Source organism: Drosophila serrata, unplaced genomic scaffold (assembly GCF_035046125.1).
Source record: "Drosophila serrata isolate PLE 108 unplaced genomic scaffold, ASM3504612v1 contig_241, whole genome shotgun sequence".
NCBI classification, from domain to species: Eukaryota; Metazoa; Arthropoda; class Insecta; order Diptera; family Drosophilidae; genus Drosophila; species Drosophila serrata.
The window spans coordinates 3,339,839-3,361,403 of record NW_028257139.1 but is presented as its reverse complement, the minus strand read 5'-3'; the positions used below and the strand labels follow the sequence as shown (position 1 = coordinate 3,361,403).

The window sequence follows — 21,565 nt, the reverse complement described above, 5'->3', positions numbered from 1 at the left end:
GTTAAGATGGGGATATATATTTAATAAGGGACTGTCTTCAAGAGATCTGGTTCTATATGATATAGGGCAAGGGATTCGGTATTGGTTTTCGATTGAATTCAGAATCAAAAAACAAGTTCATTATGTTTAAATGGGATATACATATATATAATATTACTATATTGTATTTAGTAAAATGTTGAATGAATAATTCATTGAATTTTGTTTAATAAAGATATAAAGTATTACTATACCTTGAAATTCAACACCGATCTTGTTGTCAATATCCTTTAATTTTTGTTTGGGTTTATCAGTAATTAATATTCATGTGTTTCTAGGTTTCAATCCTCTAAATTAATGTGTCTAGATCAGGTTTCAACACTTTAAGTTATTTATTTTGGATATATTTGGCATATGATTTTATAAATAAAAAGAAATTGTTTCGTAATTCTATGATTATGAATAAATCTAAAGCACCAATAAACATACCCCTAAAAATAGATCATTTAAAATAAGATAATATGGGAATTATAACTATCCTAAAACTAAAGCATATATTATTTGTACGCTCTTTAAAACTAATTAATTTCCCTTGAGTTATGTTGATCAAAATCGTTTCAAATTCAAACCCAATATAATGTGACATCTTAGCAATAATATTTAGTACATAATCTTTAATTAATAAAAGCAGTCATTGAAGAAAACCAAAATACACATCCTTAATATATATCTCACTATAAAAACCCCTCCATAAAATATTCCCCAAATGACCAAACTTTTCTCCATGTGCACAAGAGATGAGCACATGTTCCCCACCTGCAAAATCTTGCAATGCATTCACTATCTTTGTTTTGATTCTTGAGTTTCCTCTATCGGCCTTTATGTTTTGTGCGCGTGCTTCTTTTAACGTTTACCGGCGAAAACCAATTGAAAAGCCATTTGGGTACGGCTGGGAAATGCTCAATGGATTGGTCAGGGTTGGCGCCCAGAGGGGGCGGGCATGCCGTTGAGGGGTGCAGAGTGGGGGGGGACTGCTCCCAGTGGAGGAGCACGCATTCGTTCGTACATGCAACCATGTGGGGCATTCGTAGTAGGCACGCACAGCACGCAGCACGCAGCGTTGTCGACGTCAGTTATACATTTTCCCTGCTCGATTCCCGATTTCGATTCGATTTCCATTCCCAAGTTGAGGTCTCACCAACACCCCTGACACCCCTAACACCCTACGCCCCTGGCACAATCGAAGCAAAGTAAACAAAAGCCAATAACAACAACTGCAAAATATTTTTTTCCCTCTCTCTCTGGGCCTCTCTCTTTCTTTTCTTTCCCTACTTCCACCGCCTGCAGCAATTAAATGAAAGTTTTTGTGATGATGAGAGTCGGTGGGGGAGGGAGGAGGGTGGGCATAGAAGCCGGCGAGCAAAACAAAAACTGCAAAAGTGTCATACATGCGTCGAGGGTGGGAGCAGGGGTATGTAAATGGCCAAGAGGTCGGGGGGAGGTGACTTCTTCGGTTTTTTGGGGGCGTGTAAAGTGCATTGGCATTCAAGAACCGTTGCAAGGCGTCGGCACTTAAAGTTTTCACCCACAAATAAAACACAAAATGGGTAAATGCAATTTATCGAAATAAACTTGACCCACAAATTGGCCAAACATTTTGGGCAGTCTTTTTAGGGTGGATCATGTCTTTTTTTTTGGCAATGGGAAATAATAAAAAATAAAGAAACAAGTAAATATATGAAATTAACATAAAATGCATAACATAGTAAGGCAATGTGCGATATTTGTATGTATGTTGGTACCAAATTATTGGTAAATCTGTGGGTTAACATTGTGTAGCATACTTCTGAGCGCTGTCTGAAATGAATTCAAATTCACTGTCATTTCTATTACAAAATATAGGAAATATTATAAGAATTCGAATGAATAAGAATAGCACAAGTTTTTAACAAAAATTCGGTTCCTGTTATTATAATTTTTCATTATTCTTTAAAAGAGTTATTAACATTTTCCCTTGGCTATTTTAATTTAGCAACCAAAATACAGCACATTTTGAAATATTCCAGTTTGAAACAATAATTGTCCTTATTTTTCGAAATCCTATGAAAACAAACCGATAAACTGAAGTAAGGGTTAACATTCACCGTTCATCCTTTGAGGAAAGTCCACTGTTAAAAAGTCAACAGATTCGTTCAGTCTCTCTTTCTCCCATGTTAATGATTAACCGCAGCAGAGGTCGTAAAACGGTAAATCAACAATAAATACGCTTGCCTACGCACACACATACTAACGCATAAACCCATGCAGGAGTCCACTTGTCCTTGACACAGTGACGTACCAAAGTCCAAACGTTGTATAATAATAGCATCATGACTTGCGCCTGTCCCGTTCCTCGGGCGGAACACGGGGTGATGGTGGCGGATGGATGGATGGTATGTGATGCCGCCCCGTTCGCAACTCATTTTCATTATCGGTCCCATGCAAATGCCCGTCGCATACCTTAGGTCAGTTTCCGTACCATAAAAAAGGCACAAACACACTCACACACACAAGGACTTGAGGGGGAGAAAGACTGGCTGTCAGTAGAGGACAAAAACCCTTTTTTCCAGTCTATAAATATACAGGGCAACATCTGTAATTGGAATGAAAGACAGAAAAGGATTTGGAGTTATGGAAACAACATTATTAAAATATTATTTTTAAAGTGAATTGATAATCGAGTATTTAATAGGGTTATTGCGATAAATATTTTCTAAATTTGCTTTTGTTTTTTCATTATAAAGGGTGTTTCGACTATAATTCGGATAGGTTTTTACTGTATAATTTTTGAATTTAAGAAAGTTTTAGAGCCTTTGAGCTTTCTTAGTGCTACAAAGAAAATAACATAGCGAGTACATTACAGTACCAACGAATTCAAAAATTTCCGTTAGTTGGGATGTACCGTATAACGGTTTAATGTGTATTTACCATTTACGCTTTCAATGGGCAATAATAATGGGTTGTGCTTGCTCCTATGCCATTGCCGGCGCTTCCTCTTCTTACTCTTTAGCTCTTGCTCTTGTTGGCCATAATTTATTGGCCACTTGTTTCTAAGCGATGGCAACGGCATCGGCAACCTGCCGTCATGAATGAATGGAGGAATGAGCGAGTGAGTGAGTGAGTGAATGCCACTCGCTAATAAGCATCAAGAGCAGACACAAAAGGGCAAAGCCAGAGTCAACAATAACAACAACTACTGCTAGATGAGAGGGAGAAAGAGAGGACAGACAGAAGCAGAGGCGGAGGCAGAGGCAGAGGCAGAGAGGCCGGTCAGGCGAAAAAAAAAAAGAGCCGCAGCACGTGCTAAGCACATTTAACGACAACTACAACAAAGAGCGGCCACAAAAACGATTAAATTAAAAACCAAAACAAACTAAAGAAACGAGGCAGCGCAGCGCTGCCACTGCTGCGGTCGACTTCGACGGCGACGCCAACGCAAGGAGAGAGATACAAAACAATGTTGAGTACACAAAGCACACACACACATAGAATAAAAGAAAAATAATAAAAAAAAGGCAAGGAAGGCAGCGCATAATAAACGTCAATTTAAAAATGCTAAAAGCTCGCGATGCCAGCTGCGACGCCGACAGCGCAGTCAGCCCAAGCCGGCGACAATAATAATAAAAACAACAAGGGAAACGCCGAAAGTTAAGAAGTAAACACAAGCCCTCACTCACACACACTGACACACGGCGAATGTGCAGAGAGCAATAAAAAATAACCCTTTTTCCGGTTTTTGTTTTGCTTTGCAGTTTCTAATCAAGAGAAAAATACATGAAAACGGGGAAAAAATGCCGCTACTTTTTTCGGTTTTGGTATTTCGGTGGACTGGGTGGCAAGATTCTCTTCTTTTTTTTCGACATTTAAGAGCGGGGGAATCCCCGTCAATCCTTTTTATGTTGTGCCAAACAGCGGAACCAAAGGGCTATAAAAAAAGAGAAAACCTAGAAAATTGTTCTTCAAATAATTCTTGAGTTAATCGAGTTGGTTAATTTGTTCAAAAAAGGAAACTAACTTCGGAAAGCCTTGCAGTTTGCAATTGAATTAATGGATCAAATAAGGAATTTGAAATAAAAAAATTATTTATAAACCTTACAGTTTAAAAGTTTTAAAGATTAGATCAGCTGATTGTGGTGGCTTTCATTGAGCACTTTTTAAGAGGCAAAATTCAAATATTTACTACGAGTCCGTCATACAAACACCGGCGGCATGGCACGCGATATATTTCACTATCAAAAACTCAACCCACGCCGGCGATTATTCCATGGCAATATAAAAACAATAAAAATCATCTCGCCGGCGCCATTTACATAACGATCAAAACAAAGCCCCCTCCTCCTCCCCTCACCAACAGATGGAACAGCTGGGCTGGGTTGGGGTAGGGTCGAATTCGGATTCGAATTCGGAATCGGAATCGGACTCACAGTCGATGTGCCGGGTGTCATAAATAATTTCGATTTGACTTATATTATTAGCTAAATAAATAAAAAAAAAACAAAAAAAAAAACAAGGCAGAGTTGAGAGGCAGACGGAAGCAAATAAACAATCAGCGGTCATGAAAATTGAATGAATGAATGAGTGAGTATGTGTGTGTGTGAATGGAATAAAAGACAAAGCGGCGCCGACAGTGACGCCGACTGCGCTGCCTTAGCGTGAGAAAACCCATTGAAATTGTCAAACACACAAATGTCTACGTAATGATCGCCCCTAATAAATGACAATCGAATTGGAATTGTAAACGGAATGAATGAAAGTGAGTGGGAAGCGAAAGTGCGATTCCAATTACGAAACAAAGAATGCATAATGATGCGGGGTGGCTAATGGGGAATCCCCAGGAATTGCAGAGGGTGTAATGAACTAGAGATTTTTCTATACTACTTAGATACTATAATTCTATAAACAAAGCGAAAAATATCAAGTAACATGGCAAAGGATTAACATTAAATTTCGACGAATGTTAATTAACTGTCAAACCACTGTTAATGTTAATATCTAACGCAATATCTATGCATCTCTGTCTGTCACGAGGCTCAACCGCTGCCTCTTACTCTATTCTCTCATCGCTGCATCCGCCTGCCCACCCACTGGAGAGGGGGTGGGGTAACATATCCAGTGTAAGTCTATGACGTGCACATGCTGTGTTTGCTGGTATTTGTGTGCTGGGCCTCTCTACAAGGAGTTGCAATAAAAGTAACAACAACTCTCCATCTTCATTCGCCACTCTCCCAACCCTTTGCCCGTGCACGAAGTGGCGTATCAAAACAAAAAAGGCGACGACGATGACAGCGACAGCGACAGCGCTTCACGTTCTGAGCACAATTAATAAATTATAGACGGCTGTGGCAGAGCAAAGGCCGGGGCAGAGACCATGAGCAGAGCTGCGGCAGAGCCAAGAGTCACGTGTAGAGCGGCGAAGCAAGTGATCAAAACAGAAACCGAAAAGAAAAAACGAATTTATCATTACAACAAGCAATAAAATTAATCAGCAATTCAAAAACTGCAAGTGGTTGTCGTACGGGGGTTGTTGTTGTTGCTTGCCGGCTGAGTTGTTTTGCGGTTGGTTTAATAACCCGAAAATAATCGCGGGCGAGCGACAGAGATGCCAATAGTTGGTTCCGAAGGAGAAGGCAGAGATTGGAAGCAGCGCCATCGGCAGCGACGCTGGCAGAGAAACAGATGAAGTAGAGCAGACGTCGTCGTCGTCGTCTCGGCAGCAGCGTCATTAAAACAACATAAAAAGTAATAAATAAATATGAGAGTGTACGTACGACCGGAGAGTGTGTATGTGTGTGTGTGTGTGTGTGTGTGATTGTTGGTATGAGTGTGACAGGGGGAGAACGAACGACCTTCAACTTCCTGCCCCGCAATACCCCCCTCTGCCCGTTGAGATAGACAGATAAACCCGCACACAGTGGTCGCTCGCAAATTAGAAGCTCTTTGGTTTGGGTTCAAGTGCTTTTGAAATGTGCACAAAAATAAACAAAACTTCTTCAATGCGAAGGTCGGCCTTTGCCATAAAAGTGTATTGAAACCTTTTGAAGCTGCATATTTTGAACTTTTAGAGGTATTTTGTGGTTGTGCATCCTTTGGTAAGATTACAAAATTATCCATTGTTTTGGTATTTAAAATGTGTCCTTATTTCTTTAAAAATTCCATTAACACAATTCCTATGCCTAAATAACTTGCTGCATATTGTTTTATATCAATTTACCTTTATTTTATTGTTAGTTTAATAATAAAATTATAAATTCTTGGTAAGAGATCCTATTTCTCGAACGCGCATTGTAGTTTAGGCGGGTGTGCGTGTATGTGTGTGTTATTGTGTGAGTGGCGCTACCTGTCCGCCTGTCTGTCAAGCGATGACATTGATAGCTTTAACTGTAAACGCCGAGCTGCACAGAGGCCACAAGCGAGTCGCCGACGAAGGAGCGTGAGCGAGATGCCAGATGGACTGACCGGGAGGCCAGAGTGAGACGGACGAGCGAACACAATCGGCATAAATTAAAGGCGGAACCGAATATGCAACATGTGTGAGTCTCAGTTCTCCGGGTCTCCAAAATTTTTGGCTGCTCTGTGCCAAGTGCTTTGCATATATGCAAATCCCCAAGCGCCGCGCTTCGTCGCACACACTCGAAATGGCCGGGATTGGGGCACATGCCTCTGCCTGCACCTTGCAACGTCGCGAATTCGAACTTGTTTGAAGTCGCCTCGAACAGTCGCCGAAGAACTTCAAAGCTAGCAGCAGCATGTTGCATGCCATAAGCCGCACCAGAAAGGAAAAAGATTAAACAACAACAAAAATACAAGGAACAACAACCGCAGAAGTAGCAGCATCCTCAGCATCCGTGGCAGCGGCAAATTTAACTAATAAGCGTTGCAGAAACGGCGAACAAAGTGCTGCGCTGCAACTGCGACGTCAACGGTGAAGCCACCGGCGCTGCCGAAGCTGGCGTCGCGGCTGGAGTGCAACTCTCGGACTGTCGAAATCCATTATAACCTCAATCGGCAATCGCATTTCTTCCTTCGAGTGGCGCGGTCGTGGAGCTGCAATCGAGCCTCTGCCCGCCCCCCCAGGCCAGGTCTCGTTTTTCCCCTTCGCCCAATGCACTGCAAGAAATGAGCATAGGCTTTAGAAAATTATTTCATTAGGGTTTTTTTTACAAAGTTCTTTGAATTTGAAATAAAAAAGATATAGAAAAGAATTTTGCGAAAATAAAATACCTTTGGAATTTTCTTTTACCTTTTTTTAATTTACTTGTAAATGAAAGAAGTTATAATTTAATTAGTTATAAATTTAAAAAACTTTTAAAAAACCCCCTTGTTAAAAAATATCTAATTCTTAGGGAGATCCTTATTATAAATACTTAGGGACGCTACTAAAATCGGTCTAAATTTAATAGTATTTTAAAAAGTTGCTAAATTTATGGCAAAATGTAAATCCTTGGTGGGTGTAAATATTTGTAGCATACTTATAAATAACAAATATCTTCATATAACACGATCCTATTTAAAAACCCTTCAAAAATAGAAAACTTTCCAGTGTATAAATCATAAAAGTGGAGTTGCATCGATGCTTTAAGCGCACTCTCCCCCCCTTCTGGGCATCTATGGGAACTAAACTAAACGTAACCAGCTTTTGGCCCTGGCCAAAACTCTAATCCGACTGGGACAACTCTCGGACCGGCGATGGGAATTGGCAAGGGCTAGTGAAAAACGAAATGAAGGGAAGGGAAGAATGGTAAAACACTGACTAGTTGGATGCCAGGAGGTGGAACTAGCGGGAAAAACAAGGAGACGGGTATCCCGGCTAGGTGGGTGGCTGCAATTCGAGCTTTCGGAAATTGAAACTGGCATTAGAAGAGTGGCAAACGAAAACGAGCCAATAAACAGACTCGTGTGGCATTCATAGAACAAACTTAATACAGATAGGGGATTAAGGAGCCCCAACTATACGAGTTGGTTTTAGGTTTAAACTCTAAAAGATCAGATATATTTTATAAATTAATAGAAATCTTAATTGGTTTATACAATGGTAAATAATACTGACTTATAACATAGGTTTCTCTAATTGGAATAAGAAGAAGAAGTCTTTAAGTTCTATTACTTATAAAGTATTGAATGTACAGGTTGAAGAGAGACATAGAACCTTCAAAGGGGGTTTCTTTTAAATATATTTATATATAACTTTAAAAGTGCTAAGATTTAGTCAATTATTTAATACTTATACCATACTGTATTACACTATTTTATACTATACTATTTTATATATCCTACTTACATACTTACCTGAGGGAACCTATTTAAATCAGTAGTGCCCAAGGTCCTGCCTGGCGAGTGGCATGTGAATGTGGTGACATTTCTCTGTCCCATTCGCATTTCAAAGCGACAAAATCTAAACATCTTAAGATATATCTCTTTTTATATAGATATGGTTTGGATTCAATCTATATTTTAAATAAATATCTTATAGAATGGGTTACTGATACAGATACATTCCAAAGTTAACTCATTGCAACTCCACATTCCACATAGATTTACTTCGCCTAACGATCTATTTTCGTGATGACCCAAAAAAAAACCGAAATGAAAGAACGTTTATACTAATAAAGAAACGATTCCAGTGGCCAATCATGCAATGGGAAACCCCACTATTAGCCATTGCAGGTCATCTCAATTCCTGATTCCTGATTCCTGACTGCTGCTGCACCTGATCTCAGTTATCATCAATGGTGGTGTGTTTTCTTGTGTTGTGTTGTGGCCCCAAGGGGAAGAAGTCCACGATTATTTCAACAGTCGCAATTCCAAACGAAAGAGCGATCGGTCCATCGGGCAAAAATAGCCAGCGCCGACGAACACAAACATTATTAATGCCTTTGTTGTTGTTTGGATAAGTTTTACTCAATCGGATCGAGTCATCATCCAGTCCACAATCCACGAAGGCGAGGCAGGCGGAGAGAGCGAGACTCGAGTCTCCAAAAATAATGCCAGCGAGCAACGCCGCGCCGAGCACAAGGCCAACAGCTGGTCGCTTTAGTCTTGGGGCCCGAATCGGAATCTGCGTCTTCATCGGCATCGGCATCAGCATCCAACATCTCCGTGTCTGTCTCCATTTCCCCCCCATCTCACTCCCGTCCCTGTCCAGGCATCGCACCCATTCCGTTCGCTCTGTTTCGACTTGGCGTTCCACATTCACATCCACATGACCACGTAGCCCCACTGAAATTTGCCAAAAAAAATAGAAAAAAAAACCTGCAGCTCTTTTTACCCTAACACAGTGCTTTCGCAGATTAAATTTAACCAGAGGTTTGCCAAACTACTATAGCTTTGTGTTTATAAACTGATATCACTATATATGTCAGTATCAGTATCGGATTATATGAACTAAAAAACTGTAAAGTAGTTAAAGTTATGTTTAACAGATAGATTATCATGGCCAAGTGCTTTTAACAATTAAATTTAACCAGAGGTTTGCCAAACTATTATTCAAAAACTGTATACAGTATACATGATACATCAATGAACTATAAAAGTGTAGAATATTTAAATTTATCTCTAACGGACACTTTACCCTAACTAGATACTTTTACATATTAAATTTTAACCAGAGGTTTGGTAAACTTCAATAATTTTATAGTTATGATCTGATAGTCTTCATATAACATCAAAGATTAACTAAATAACGTTTGAAAAAGTTAATTTATATTTATGTATCTTAACCCTAAAACCTTTTACAGCTTCTTGTGAAATCTCTCTATATCTATCTATTTAAAGGATGTATCTTTGAAATGTCAAAGATCATTATATCCATAAAAGTTTATAAAAGTTTTCTATACTTTAATTTGGAGTTAAAATTTACTTACAAGTACAATTAACTTTAACTATGACAAGCATGTCCAGATGAAAATTTATAAATATATCTTATGGTTTTAATCAGTTTTATAATATAATATTTTATTTATTGATTTAAGATGTATCGACAAATTTGAAAACTAATATAAAATAAAGATATTTTTGAAGAGTATTAACCTACGTATTGAATAACCATAACATTACAAGTATTAACAACTTTTCAGTGTCAAGATTCAAAATATTTATAGTTTATCAGTTTAGGTGTCGGTTTCTCAATGTCTTGTTAACATTTTTGTTGAGCAAAGGGAGTATTCTTAATGCTCAAAAACAAAACTATAAAAACTAAGCATATATCCTCTTGACCTCTGGTTATGTCTAATTTACGGTGAAATCTGTGTGCACCGCTTGCAAGGGTATTCAAGGGTTCGGTCCCATCGGGTGAACCTCCTTCTTTTTCTGCTGATATTTCGAGTAACTAGCACAGGCGACAATAACAACAACAACGGCCACCAGCGCACCGAACATGTTCAAAGTTTCTCGGATGCGACGGCGACAAAAACAAAAAAAAACCAGCCGCCTCCGTCGCCGCACACTCGCATCAAATTTTAATACAAAAATGCTGCCCAAACATTTGCCCACCCCCGCAGCAGCAGCAGCACCGGTGGCAGCGACCGTGGCAGAGGCAGCGACTGCAGCAGAGACCCATTACGCTGGGGCCTCTTTCTTTCTTTCCTTCCATCCTGACACTCAACTCAACTCAACTCAACTCGCCTCGCCGTTCAGCAATTTCATTTCAACATGTTTCTAGCAGAGCCGCGCTCTCCTCGGTTGCAAACAGATCTTGGTTCGCTTCAGCTCAGCAAAAGCATCTTAAATTTTTTCTGTTCACCTCCGCCTCCACAGCCCCTTCTTCGTTTCGTAACCCCCCCGCCCGACGTCGTCGTTGTCGTACTTTATAGTCGTACTTTGTTGGTTTTCTACCCACAAGTCTTTCTCTTTTTCGTTGTCGCTGTGCCCAGAGCACAGCACAAGCAGGGGCAAAAAACCGAGGGAAAAAGAATTTTTTTATAGGTATTATTTCGTTCCCACATACGACGACGCGCCGAGGCGAACGACAGTCGGTCGGTTTGTCGGTTGGTTCGCCGTTCAGTCCCATAGTCGATGTCGACGGTCGAAACGAAACGAAACGAGAATGAGTGGATGAAGCAGCGGCCGGGGTTGGGGTATGAGGGAAGGCAACAACGGATGGACGAGGGAGGAAAAAGGAAGGGGAGCGGGCAGAGGCCGTGACAGCGTCAGCGCATGTACATATAAAACCCGATACTACGTCAGCTAGGGTTGCCAACGTTGCCGAAGAGACAATGGAAATATACATTGGTAAATTCCGTTGCTAGATTTATATAGGAAATAGGGAATTTTAAAAGACAAAAACTTATGAAAAGTTTAAGATTATTAAATAAACAACCATAAAAAAGAATACATAAGAATACTTTTATGTAACTTATATTCATAGTAGAAAAGGCAAATGAAATATATGTACATACATATGTACCATTGGTAAATTCCGTTGATATTGGAAATAGGGAATGTTAAACAACAAAACAATATGAAAAGTGTAGTTATATAATAAAAAATTATATAAAACAAAAAATATATACTTTTGTATATACAACCATATATTCATTGCTGAAAATGCAAAGGATATTTACGTTAATAAATTACATTCTCAGGTTGAAATAGAAAATAGGGAATTTTAAAAGACAAAAAACTATGAATGTTTAACTATATAATAAACATATATAAACAAAAGAAGGAATAATTACGAATTTATTTAAAATGTATTATTTGAATTACCTAATACTTTTGGCCACTACAAAATATAGAATACCATACACCAAATCTCTGAAATCTTTATAAATAATTTAATTAAAAAAGTTTTTCTCCAAACATTCTAATGATTATTTTATATATTATTTGATTTGCTTCATTGTCGAATTCATAATTTAAAGTATAAAATATAGACTAAAAAATCACAATCAAATTTATATGTAATTCCAAGTAACTCATTATAAAATACCCACAATCTGGGAGACCCCGGGTTCAATGTCGTTTTATATAGCCAAAACGGACGGCCTGACAACCCTATGCACTTGTGTTGCTGCTTTTGCTGCTCTGCCTCTGCTGATGTTATGCCGCCTGTCTGCCAACCAGCCTGCAATGTCCCGCTACCCGCTCTCTCCGCACCATACCGCTCCCGCCACCGCCCCCGCCCTTACACCGAGTATACGGCCATCAAGCCATTTGCCTCTGACAGCGCACACGATGCGCCGCACAAATATCGCAGAGCAGAGCACATACTGACATACAGATATGTACAGGCTGTAGCTATATATTTTTGTAGGTTATGTGTATATAGCAGGCGGTCGGTGGCGGTGTGAGTCAAGCATTGCGATTGTGGGAGAGAACGACCGAACGAACAGTGAACAACGAACGAAGTTCGTCGGCAACGAAAACGAGCTTTGCTTGGTCGTCGGCCCTCGTTCTCCCTATCTCTCTTTCTGCTTCTCTTATCCTATGTAAGTGTACGGCGTTTGTGTGTGGGGGAGTGTATAAATACAGTAAAAACTGGCAGCGTTTACCTAAAGTTTTTCAGGATATATTATATTGCTTCTTGTGTAACCCATTTAATTAAATAGTACAATTATTTATCAAAAATTGTATTTAAAGTTGAACTAGTTTTCGAATATTACTTTGAATTTAAAGAAAGAAATAAACATTTTCCTAAATTAATTGTTTTAAAAGACAGAGAAAAAAAGTATAATTTCTTTTTTAAATTTTTTTCGAATAAGTATAACAAGTTCCACAAGTTTAAAATTAAAGCCAAGTACTTTCGTATGGAAGCTCTTTGCGAGTGTTACCTGTTCTCGCACTGTACATAAAATGTTAAAACTCTGATTATGACGATGACGTTGGGCTGCGGGACGGGTGGTGGGCGGCTGGGGAGAGGTGGTGCTGTTGGGAATCGGGGATGAGCAACGGACAGCACAACAACAGAGAAGAGCGCTCTGCACACACAAAATAAAGCAGCAGCAGAAGAAGAAGCAGCAGCAGAAGAGGGAAAAAAGTTTCAAATGGAAATTTTGAATTAATGAACGAAACGAAACGAAATGAACTAAACTGGTTTCATTTGTGCTCTGAGCTCAGAGTTGTTTTTGCCTGCGCCGTTCCACACACAACACTCTTCCTCTATCACTTGCCTGGCTCTCGCTCTCTCTCTCTCTCTCTCACTCTCTGTCTCTTGCTATTGCTTCTCCTCTTGTTGTTATTGCTGTTGTGCCGCTTTCTTGGCGGTCGTTTCTGTGCGTTTCTCATTTGAAAATATTTTCGCCCCGAACGAAAGAGGCTAATTAAGCCAAAGGAATTTCTCTGCAATTTTCAGCCAGAGGCAGCAGCACCAGCAAACAACAAGCAACAACAACATCAGCAGCAATTGAGTTTCGAAAACTTGTCGTCAGCTGAGTTTTGTAGTTGGCAAGAGGAAGAGCAGGAAGTGAATGAGAAGAACTCTCTTTTTTTTTGCGGCGAACCGATCGCCAGCGAACTTCGATTTCGCCGCGAACTGATCTTTTTTACGTTGCTTATTTTGTTTATTCGCTGCGACTTTGCTTTTGCCCGCTTTTCAAGGCAATCAGGTGCAATAGTTTCTCGCTTCGCTCGGCGGTTCCGAATGGGCGCTTTTGTGGCAAACAGCGCCGTTTGCTGTTACTATTGTTGCTGTTGTTCCTGCTGCTGCGAAGCACATAACAAAACTCTGGCCAAAGCGGAAATGAATGGATCGGATCTTCCGATGACGATGACGATAGGTGCCGCCAAGCAAGCAAGCGAACAAGTGCAGACATGTTTTCTTTTCTTACGTTTCAAATGCAGGACGTTTTCCAAAAATGATCTAAGGAATCATTCAATTCCAGCCTGTTTTTAGTCTAAAAGAAGAGTATTTCACAAGGATTTGGCTTAACTTTGTCTTAAATTAATAAATTCTTTTTAATTATTTCTGGTTTTTATTTTATTTTGGTTTAGTAATCTAATTTCGTATCAAAACTTTTATTTAAATCAAGTTTTAACTTAAATTTGTTGAAAATAAAAAATATTTGCACCTTATTTACTTTTACTTGTAATTTTAAAACAATTGTTTGCTTTAAATTTTATTTTACAATATCTTTTAAAATTTTAGAGCTAACTATGTATGTATTTACTTATATTAGGTGGGAATGATCGATTTAGTGCTTACATTTAGCATTACAAATTATCGGAATATTAACATAATTTCAAATTCTTATTTTTTAAAAGTTAGTTCCCTCTTTAAGCCTGGTCTGTTAACATTTTAAAAGTTTTCCTATGTAGGCCTTGACCCCTTAATTTTCCTCAGTGAAGGTTAGTTGTCTGCAACTTTCTGTGGCATGTTATTGTTCCGCGACTGCTTCCTGTCCCGAATGCTTTCTTATCAGCAAGTCTACGTCCGATGCAATCGGTATCGGTCAGGGTCGTTGGTCCTGTTCCTGTCCCCCTCCCCCCTGCTCCTGTTCTGTTCCTGGCTCCCGTTCCTGGTGACAGATTGTATAATTGGCATGGAATTGATTCGATTACTGAACCGTCGCTCGCTCGACTGGCTTTTATTTTGTTTTCCTTTATTTATTATTTATTTTTTCTGTGAAACTGCATTGCATGGCAACAGAGCCATATCAACGGCTGCATGATGCAAAGTATTAATTAGGTAATGAATCCTTTAAGGAAAATGAATGGTAAGGGAATAATTAAAATGAGCTAAAAGCAAAAAGGATAACATTCATGTGTAGAAATGCATTTTATAAGAACCCATTAATATACATATAACCTTTATTTCTTTATGTAACATAACTTTTCTCATCTGTTGAATGAAAATTAAATCAATCTTTGAGATTAAAATAACATAATTATTAAGAGTAAATAGGCAGAGGTCACTGGCTAATTAAAGTTTAATTGATTTTTCAATTACTAAAGCAGCTTAAATAAAAATAACTTTTCTTATGGTGATTCAAATAGTGTAGGCAATCATTATTCGTTTTTATCAACTTATCAGCTAAAGTTTGGCAAATTTTGGCCAAGATAAGGTTAGACCTACTTTCTTTGAGGGTAATACTATATGATTTATACTATATATTATATATATATATATAGTGTAAAATGTGTGCTATAAATAATTAAACTATTTGAACAATGGTTAAACCAAAACTATCCTCCCTGCAATTACATTATGCTTTTTAAGTTGTATCTGTAGTTGTATCTCAAATATTGTAGCAACAATTCTACCTAAAACTCCCAAAAAAAATCCTGTAAATAATCCTCCAATATTTGTGGCTATAACTCCAGCTTCCCAGTTGACCATGTTTGGCAGTTAACCCGGCAATGGCAGCCAAACATTCAACTGCGGATGCAAGACTATGCAAAGCAGCCACCTGTTTTTTGCAACACGATCGCCAAGCTATTGTTGCTGCCATAGATGTTGCAGGTGTATCTATATACATGTACATGTTGCTGTAGGTGTCCTCTCCTCCTGCGCCATTCAACCATTTATTTAGCAGCATTCAAAACTCGTCTAAATCTAAACCGAAGCAACATGTGTGTTGTTTTGCGAGTTGCCAGTGAGTGAGTAAGTGCCGTGCCGGCAAAAAGCGGACACGTTTTGGGAATTCAAAGGGGTGTTGGTGGTGTTGGTGGTGCTGGTGGTGGGTGGTGGGTGCGGGTGTGGGGCAAGGTTTTGGTGGCACTCAGCCGGGGGGTGGCGCAGCCTCTGGGTCGTACATGTGTGTGAATAGCGAATAGCTGGCAAAATATTTGCACGACGCAGCCTCGCACACACACACACACACATTAGCAAAAGCTAACGGCAGGCGCAGCGCGTGTGGGCGGTTGCGCAACGTCGCTGCTGCTGTTGCTGCCGCTGTCGACTGCGTTGCGTCGCGTTGCTTGCATTGAACTCGGAAGTAGACGCAATAGAAACAGAGAATCAAATAAAACCAGTTGGCGACGCAAGGGGCAGCAGCATGCAGCGGCAGCAGCAACAACATCATCAACATCATAACATATTCAAATCGCCGAGCAAGCAGCGACGCCAGCAGCGCAGCATTCAAAGCTTTTACTCTCACGTGAAAAGCGATGTTTTTTTTTTTTTTTTATCACCGCCGCCGACGTAGCTGTTGTTTTGATTTATTTGCTGCTCTGCATCGCGTCACGAATTAAACTAAACCAAGCATCAGTATGGAGCATTGAAAAACGGAACTCTCGACGCCGAGGATACTCAGGGAATGGGTGGAGATGAAACGGAAATAGAGCTAGTTTGTTCCTTTTCTGCGTTCCAAATTATGTAATTTAGTAGCAATCGATCAGTATTTAATCAATACAAACATTATTTTAAAACAAAGTGTGGTTGGTAAGGATCATCTTATATTTTTATCAAGGGCTTATCGCAAATTGGTATCAGGATCTCTATTTAGTTTCCAAAAATTCTGGGAAATTAACAAAACTGTAAACAGTAAAATTTGAGTCTAATTTTATAAAATTTTTGCGTTCCAAAATAATCGATAAACTGACCGATCACAGAATCAAGACAATCATTTGGTGAAATAATCTGGAAATTATACATTTTTATACAAATTTAATTTGGGAGAACTGAGAACTGAAGAAGATACTGAAGTAGCTGCTGAAGAAGTATCTTTCATTTACTTTGATCATAGCAACAAAAACTTAACAATCTTGTGGAAATTTGGTATTCCAAATATTTGGTATTCCAAGCCCCTATTAATAAAATAATCAAACGGAAATTTACCTGCCTAGCTGTACCATATAATTAATATAAAAATACCCTAGTACAGTCATCACATCTTCATCTACCAGAAAGCACCGATAACAATGTGGCAAGCTATCGATATCAGGCCCGACTAGTTGCATGTCCGTGTCATCAGCTGGAACGGAACTCGGTGCTACCTTTGTACCCCGTTCGATTGGGAATACAAAAAGAAATATGTATAAAGCTCATTTCTCGCAAGTGAAGTAATGACATCAGCGACAGCGACTGCGACTGAAGCAGCGGCAGCAGCAGCAGTAGCAGCAGCGGCTACGCCAGGATACGGCAAAATATGCGGCACGGCGTAAAATTCGTTGGGGACTTTGGTTTCGGCTGTAGATTGTTGTAGTTGGGGGGGTTTGGGGTTGGAGGTTGGGGGGATTGGCGATTGGGGGTTTCTGTTTCGGTTTTGGTGCCATTGCCATTCCATTCCCGAGCCGGGCCAAGCCAAGCGCGCCTCGGCCAAACTTGAAAACAATCAGTCAGCGCTGGTCCGCAGCCTGCGACGGACTGTTGCCTGTTACGGTTCCTGTTCCTGTGCGGCCGCCACCACCGACTGACCTTCGAAAATCTGGCAAATTAGAATTTGGCGCGCTGCTTGCTGTTCGCTTTATTTTTCAATTTTTTGTTTTTTTTTTTTGGGCCAAATAAGAGAGATAAGCGAAGCAACAAAAATAATAATGTTTCAAGGCGAAATTCGCACAGCAGCAGCAATCTTGTCGGTATAAAATAGCACAGAGCTAAGGCAACAACAGAGCCAACAGAGCTACAGCTACAGCGACAGCGGTACGGGTGCGAGCCATGAGCTCGAAAGCAAAAAGTACCTGGCAGATACAGATACGACGGCCAGTGTGCGAAGCGAACCAGTCAGCCAACATCTGAGATACAGATACGACGAGCGCAGCGCTGAAATAAACAAAAATGTTCCAACAAAGCACCAGGCAGCGAAAGAGAATGGGAGAGGGAGTGGGAGAGGAGAGAGGGAGAGCGAGCAGCAGCAGCAGGCACTCGGGTTCAGTTTTAGTCTTCGCCGCATACCACACACCATACATACATACATATACATACATATATCTCTATATGCAGCGTGTGGAAATGTACCTTTATATAAACGAAACGAAACGAAAACGAACGATGCGATACGATTCGAAACGAAACGAAGCGAAATCCCAACTGACAAACACACACGGATACACAGATACACAGATACAGGCACGTTGAGAGATACTCGCTAGCTGGTATTGGTGTAGACTGTTAGTCAGCATTCGTCCGTCATGGCGTTGCCATATGTCGGTAATCGAGGGGATTACTAATCTGACTAATATTGGAAAGTTTACTGATCATGGGGTCTTGGTTTAGCTTTGTTTAAATATGAGTTAAATGTTTTAAAATAAATATATTTGCCATATCAGAAAACTAAATGGTTAATGGAAGACATAGTTCAAATTGTTGTAATTTCAGAATATATTTACGTATTTAAAATCTTTTACTTATTTACTTTGAAATTTAGTTTTATTTCTTAAAAAAGGTTAGTTTACAAATTTTAACTTATGTAAATTCATAAGTTGGAGCTCACCCTTTTTGTTTTTGCCTTCTTGTTAGTATAAAGAAATATTGTACCACTTTCAAAATTAAAGCCTTTTAAAATCATGTATTTTAATGTATAGAAATGTATGAAGCTCACAAATTCCGACCATATTATCTTAAAACTTTCCTATAAACTTGATATTTAAAGTTTTCCCCTATCTGTATCTAGTCATAATATCATTACATTTGATTCTATAAAATATATGGAATGTTTTATATTCAATAGTGTTTAAAAATTAAGTCCACTACTCCCACAAGTTTTAAATACTTTTCAAAATCTAACCAATGGTTATTCAAAATACCCGTCGAATATCTTTTGAATCGTGCTATGAACTCTGGCAACCCTGCGACGGTTGGTTGGTTGCTTGGGTATCTTTTGAATACCCGCTCCCACAATCGAACCGATCCAAACCGGCGGGCTAAGGCGCCTGGTTTTGGTTTGGTTTGCTTTTGGTTTGCACAACGTTTCGCTTCGTAGTTCGTTATTTCGTTGTTGGGATTTCTGCCTTGCCTTCCGTTGCTGGGGCTGAAACTCGCAACTGGCAACGTCGACTGACTCGACTCGCACACAGCTGGCAATGCCGCTGGCATTGTGTGTGCTGCTCTCGCTCTCTGTCATTCTCTCCCTTCCGCTCTCTCTCTCTTAACCCCGCTGTGGTGTCCAGAAACTCGTTCAGTTTCAATGCTTTTTACATAAGTGCGCGTCGCGAGAGCGAGCCAGCAGCATATCTGCCTCCCGCTCTGGCCCTCACTCCGGGCTGGTGCTTTGTACAGGGGTGCATTTACTCGCAGGGCGGTGAGTGAGAGAGTAAGTGTGTGTGTGTGTGTGGCGTTTCGTTTGGCAGCCTGCTGCCTGCTTCTTGAGCGCCGAGCGTTTTATTTGTGATTTTAACGCGGCGTAGCAAGGTCCACGTCGCTAGATAGCTCCGTCAGCTCCAATTCGAAAACGACGTAAACGCCAGCGCGCGTAATTCAAAGTTATCAAAATTCCAGTTGCCCGTTCTTGTTCCCGAAAAAGTGCTGAGTGCGAATAAAAAATAACCAATTGAAAATTATTAAAAAAATATATATTATTAATCTGGCTTGGTACCAGAAAAGTGAACACAATAACAACAACAACAAACAGATTGTAGTTGCCAGTATGTCATCCCAGTGCTGTGATGCCGCTTTGGGCCGCTCCTATGCCTGCTCGTCCCGCTTCCCTTCGGGACACCTGCTGGCCGCCCTCTGATCCGCCCGCGCCCACATCCACGCCCAGTGACTGACTGACAGGGATCTCCGTCCATACACACAAAAGCGAGATCCGATCCTTGGACATACAAAACTTCAACGCGAAACATTATTTTTTTTTCCGTTCATCCATATCTTTTTTGGATACTAAAACGTTGTGAATCTGAGAACGGCCCAGCCGAAAATGTGCACTGAGGTGAGTCCTTAAAAGTCCTCTATAAGGAGGTATATCTATCTATATATATAGGAAGGATCTTTCAAAAGATCTTTACGACCTTTTGTTTTATCTATGGAAATTATAGGATATTTTTAGCAATTAAAGTATGGATCTTAAAATTTGAAATTCTATACATTTGTAGAACTTTTGAGATCAGAAAAATATACAACTTAAAAGTATATTTTTTTGGTCTTAAAAGTTTTGTCATAGATAAATTTAATACAAGTAACTTAAAGATGAAACAGTTCACAGTATTTTTAGAGTTATAAGATTCAATACAGAATCTTGAAGTATCTTATAGTACCATCTTTTAGGTGGATCACTTAAAAGCAACGAGACTAGTCTTAAATATTTAGTTCTTTAGATTAAGATACATAAATCTTGGGAAGTTAGTATCTTGAAGTTACAAATAGAGTTTTATAGACTTTATAACTTAATCATGATTAGTTAATATAAATACAAGATCCAGAACTTTCAGGTTCTTACATTCTGGGATACTTTAGATTCTTCAAACTCCTCTTCCTTTGGAAATAACTCTGCAAATAATTAACTATGACGTAATAAATCAATCGATATTTTATTATAAAACACTAATCAAAATAATTGCAAATGTAATTGGGATCGATGAGACTGTTCGATTACTTTACCAAGAAATCCCAATACCAAGAATCGTCTTATCAGCGACTTGAACTTAGGGCGAGTTCAGTTCATGCCAAGTCTTTTGATAAGGCGGCTTTTGTGGGTAGCGCCAATTGGTGAATCACTCAGGTGGCATGCCCCGCACCTGCAGCAGCAACATCATCCAGGCAGCATCTTGCGAAATGCGCGTAGCCTCAACATGTGGTTTGTGCCAAGCTTATTGGCAAAATGCGTGGGCGAGTGCGCGTTTGTGGGGCGGCTGGAGGGGGTGGTAGATGGGTGGTGTGTGGTGCTTTCGTGGCATTGCCATGACATGCAAACTTAGAGGGAGGTTAATGTTGGGAGTTGGGAAGGTTATCAACAAACAAGAATAACAACAAAGGTACAGAAGGGAGGAGCAGAGAGAAGGCTTGGCTGCTGCCATTCAGAGCAATGTAAACAATGCAAAAGTTGCACGTGCAGCCTGCTGGGCAGTGCCCCCATGTTAACGTCCTTCTTGCAACAACACAGAAAAAAAAGAAAGCTTTGATTAGAAGTGATATTTGGAATTTATTACGATTTTTCGATTTTTTTCTTACTTTAAATTACAATTATTATGATAAAAGAAGCTTAACTATAGTCCTTATTAAACTTTAAAGCTTCATTTTATTTTAAAATATTTATAGTTCATATATTAACTATTATTTAGTCAAATCGCATGATTGATTTTCCTCTCAGTGCAGTAAATAACGGTCTAGGCTTGCACTGCCCTTCTCGCTCGCACTTTGTGACCGGGATGCAAGAGCATCATGCAGCGCCATCTATTGGCACACATTCGCACAATATGCTAAATAGCCGCAGCCAGCGTCGCTGTCGCGTCGCTGTCGCCGGCTAAGCCGCTGCGCTGCGTCTAATGCAATGCAACAATTGGACAGCCGCCGTCGCAGCAGCAGCAGCCGCAGCGACGGCAGACAGCTGACTTTTGGGGCCGTTTAATTAATTACATGCAAAACGCTCTTTTTTGGCTCTCCCTCATGCTCGTTAGCTTGCTCTCTCTCGTTGGTCACCCGCCCAGACCCGACCTCCCCCCGCCCGACGACATCTTGCGCCCCCGCAGAAAAACAGCAACAAACTTTTTGGCGTCGCTGTCAGCGTTAACGCCAGCG

At 40.0% G+C, this 21,565-nt stretch overlaps 1 protein-coding gene across 2 annotated transcripts in view; it reads left to right on the top strand.

Annotated features, from left to right (window-relative positions):
- The window catches only part of tara (SERTA domain-containing protein 2 taranis), a 44,549-nt gene that overhangs the window by 4,983 nt on the left and 18,001 nt on the right, over positions 1-21,565 (top strand). Inside the window, exon 1 of one of the 2 annotated variants that reach the window (XM_020958236.2) lies at positions 5-19,760. The exons of the other annotated variant lie outside the window; for it this stretch is intronic. Within the exon in view, the coding sequence (XP_020813895.2) occupies positions 19,749-19,760 (12 nt within the window). The 5' untranslated portion in view covers positions 5-19,748. Of the gene's footprint in view, positions 1-4; positions 19,761-21,565 lie in introns of those variants that run through there. 2 annotated transcript variants of the gene reach the window in all.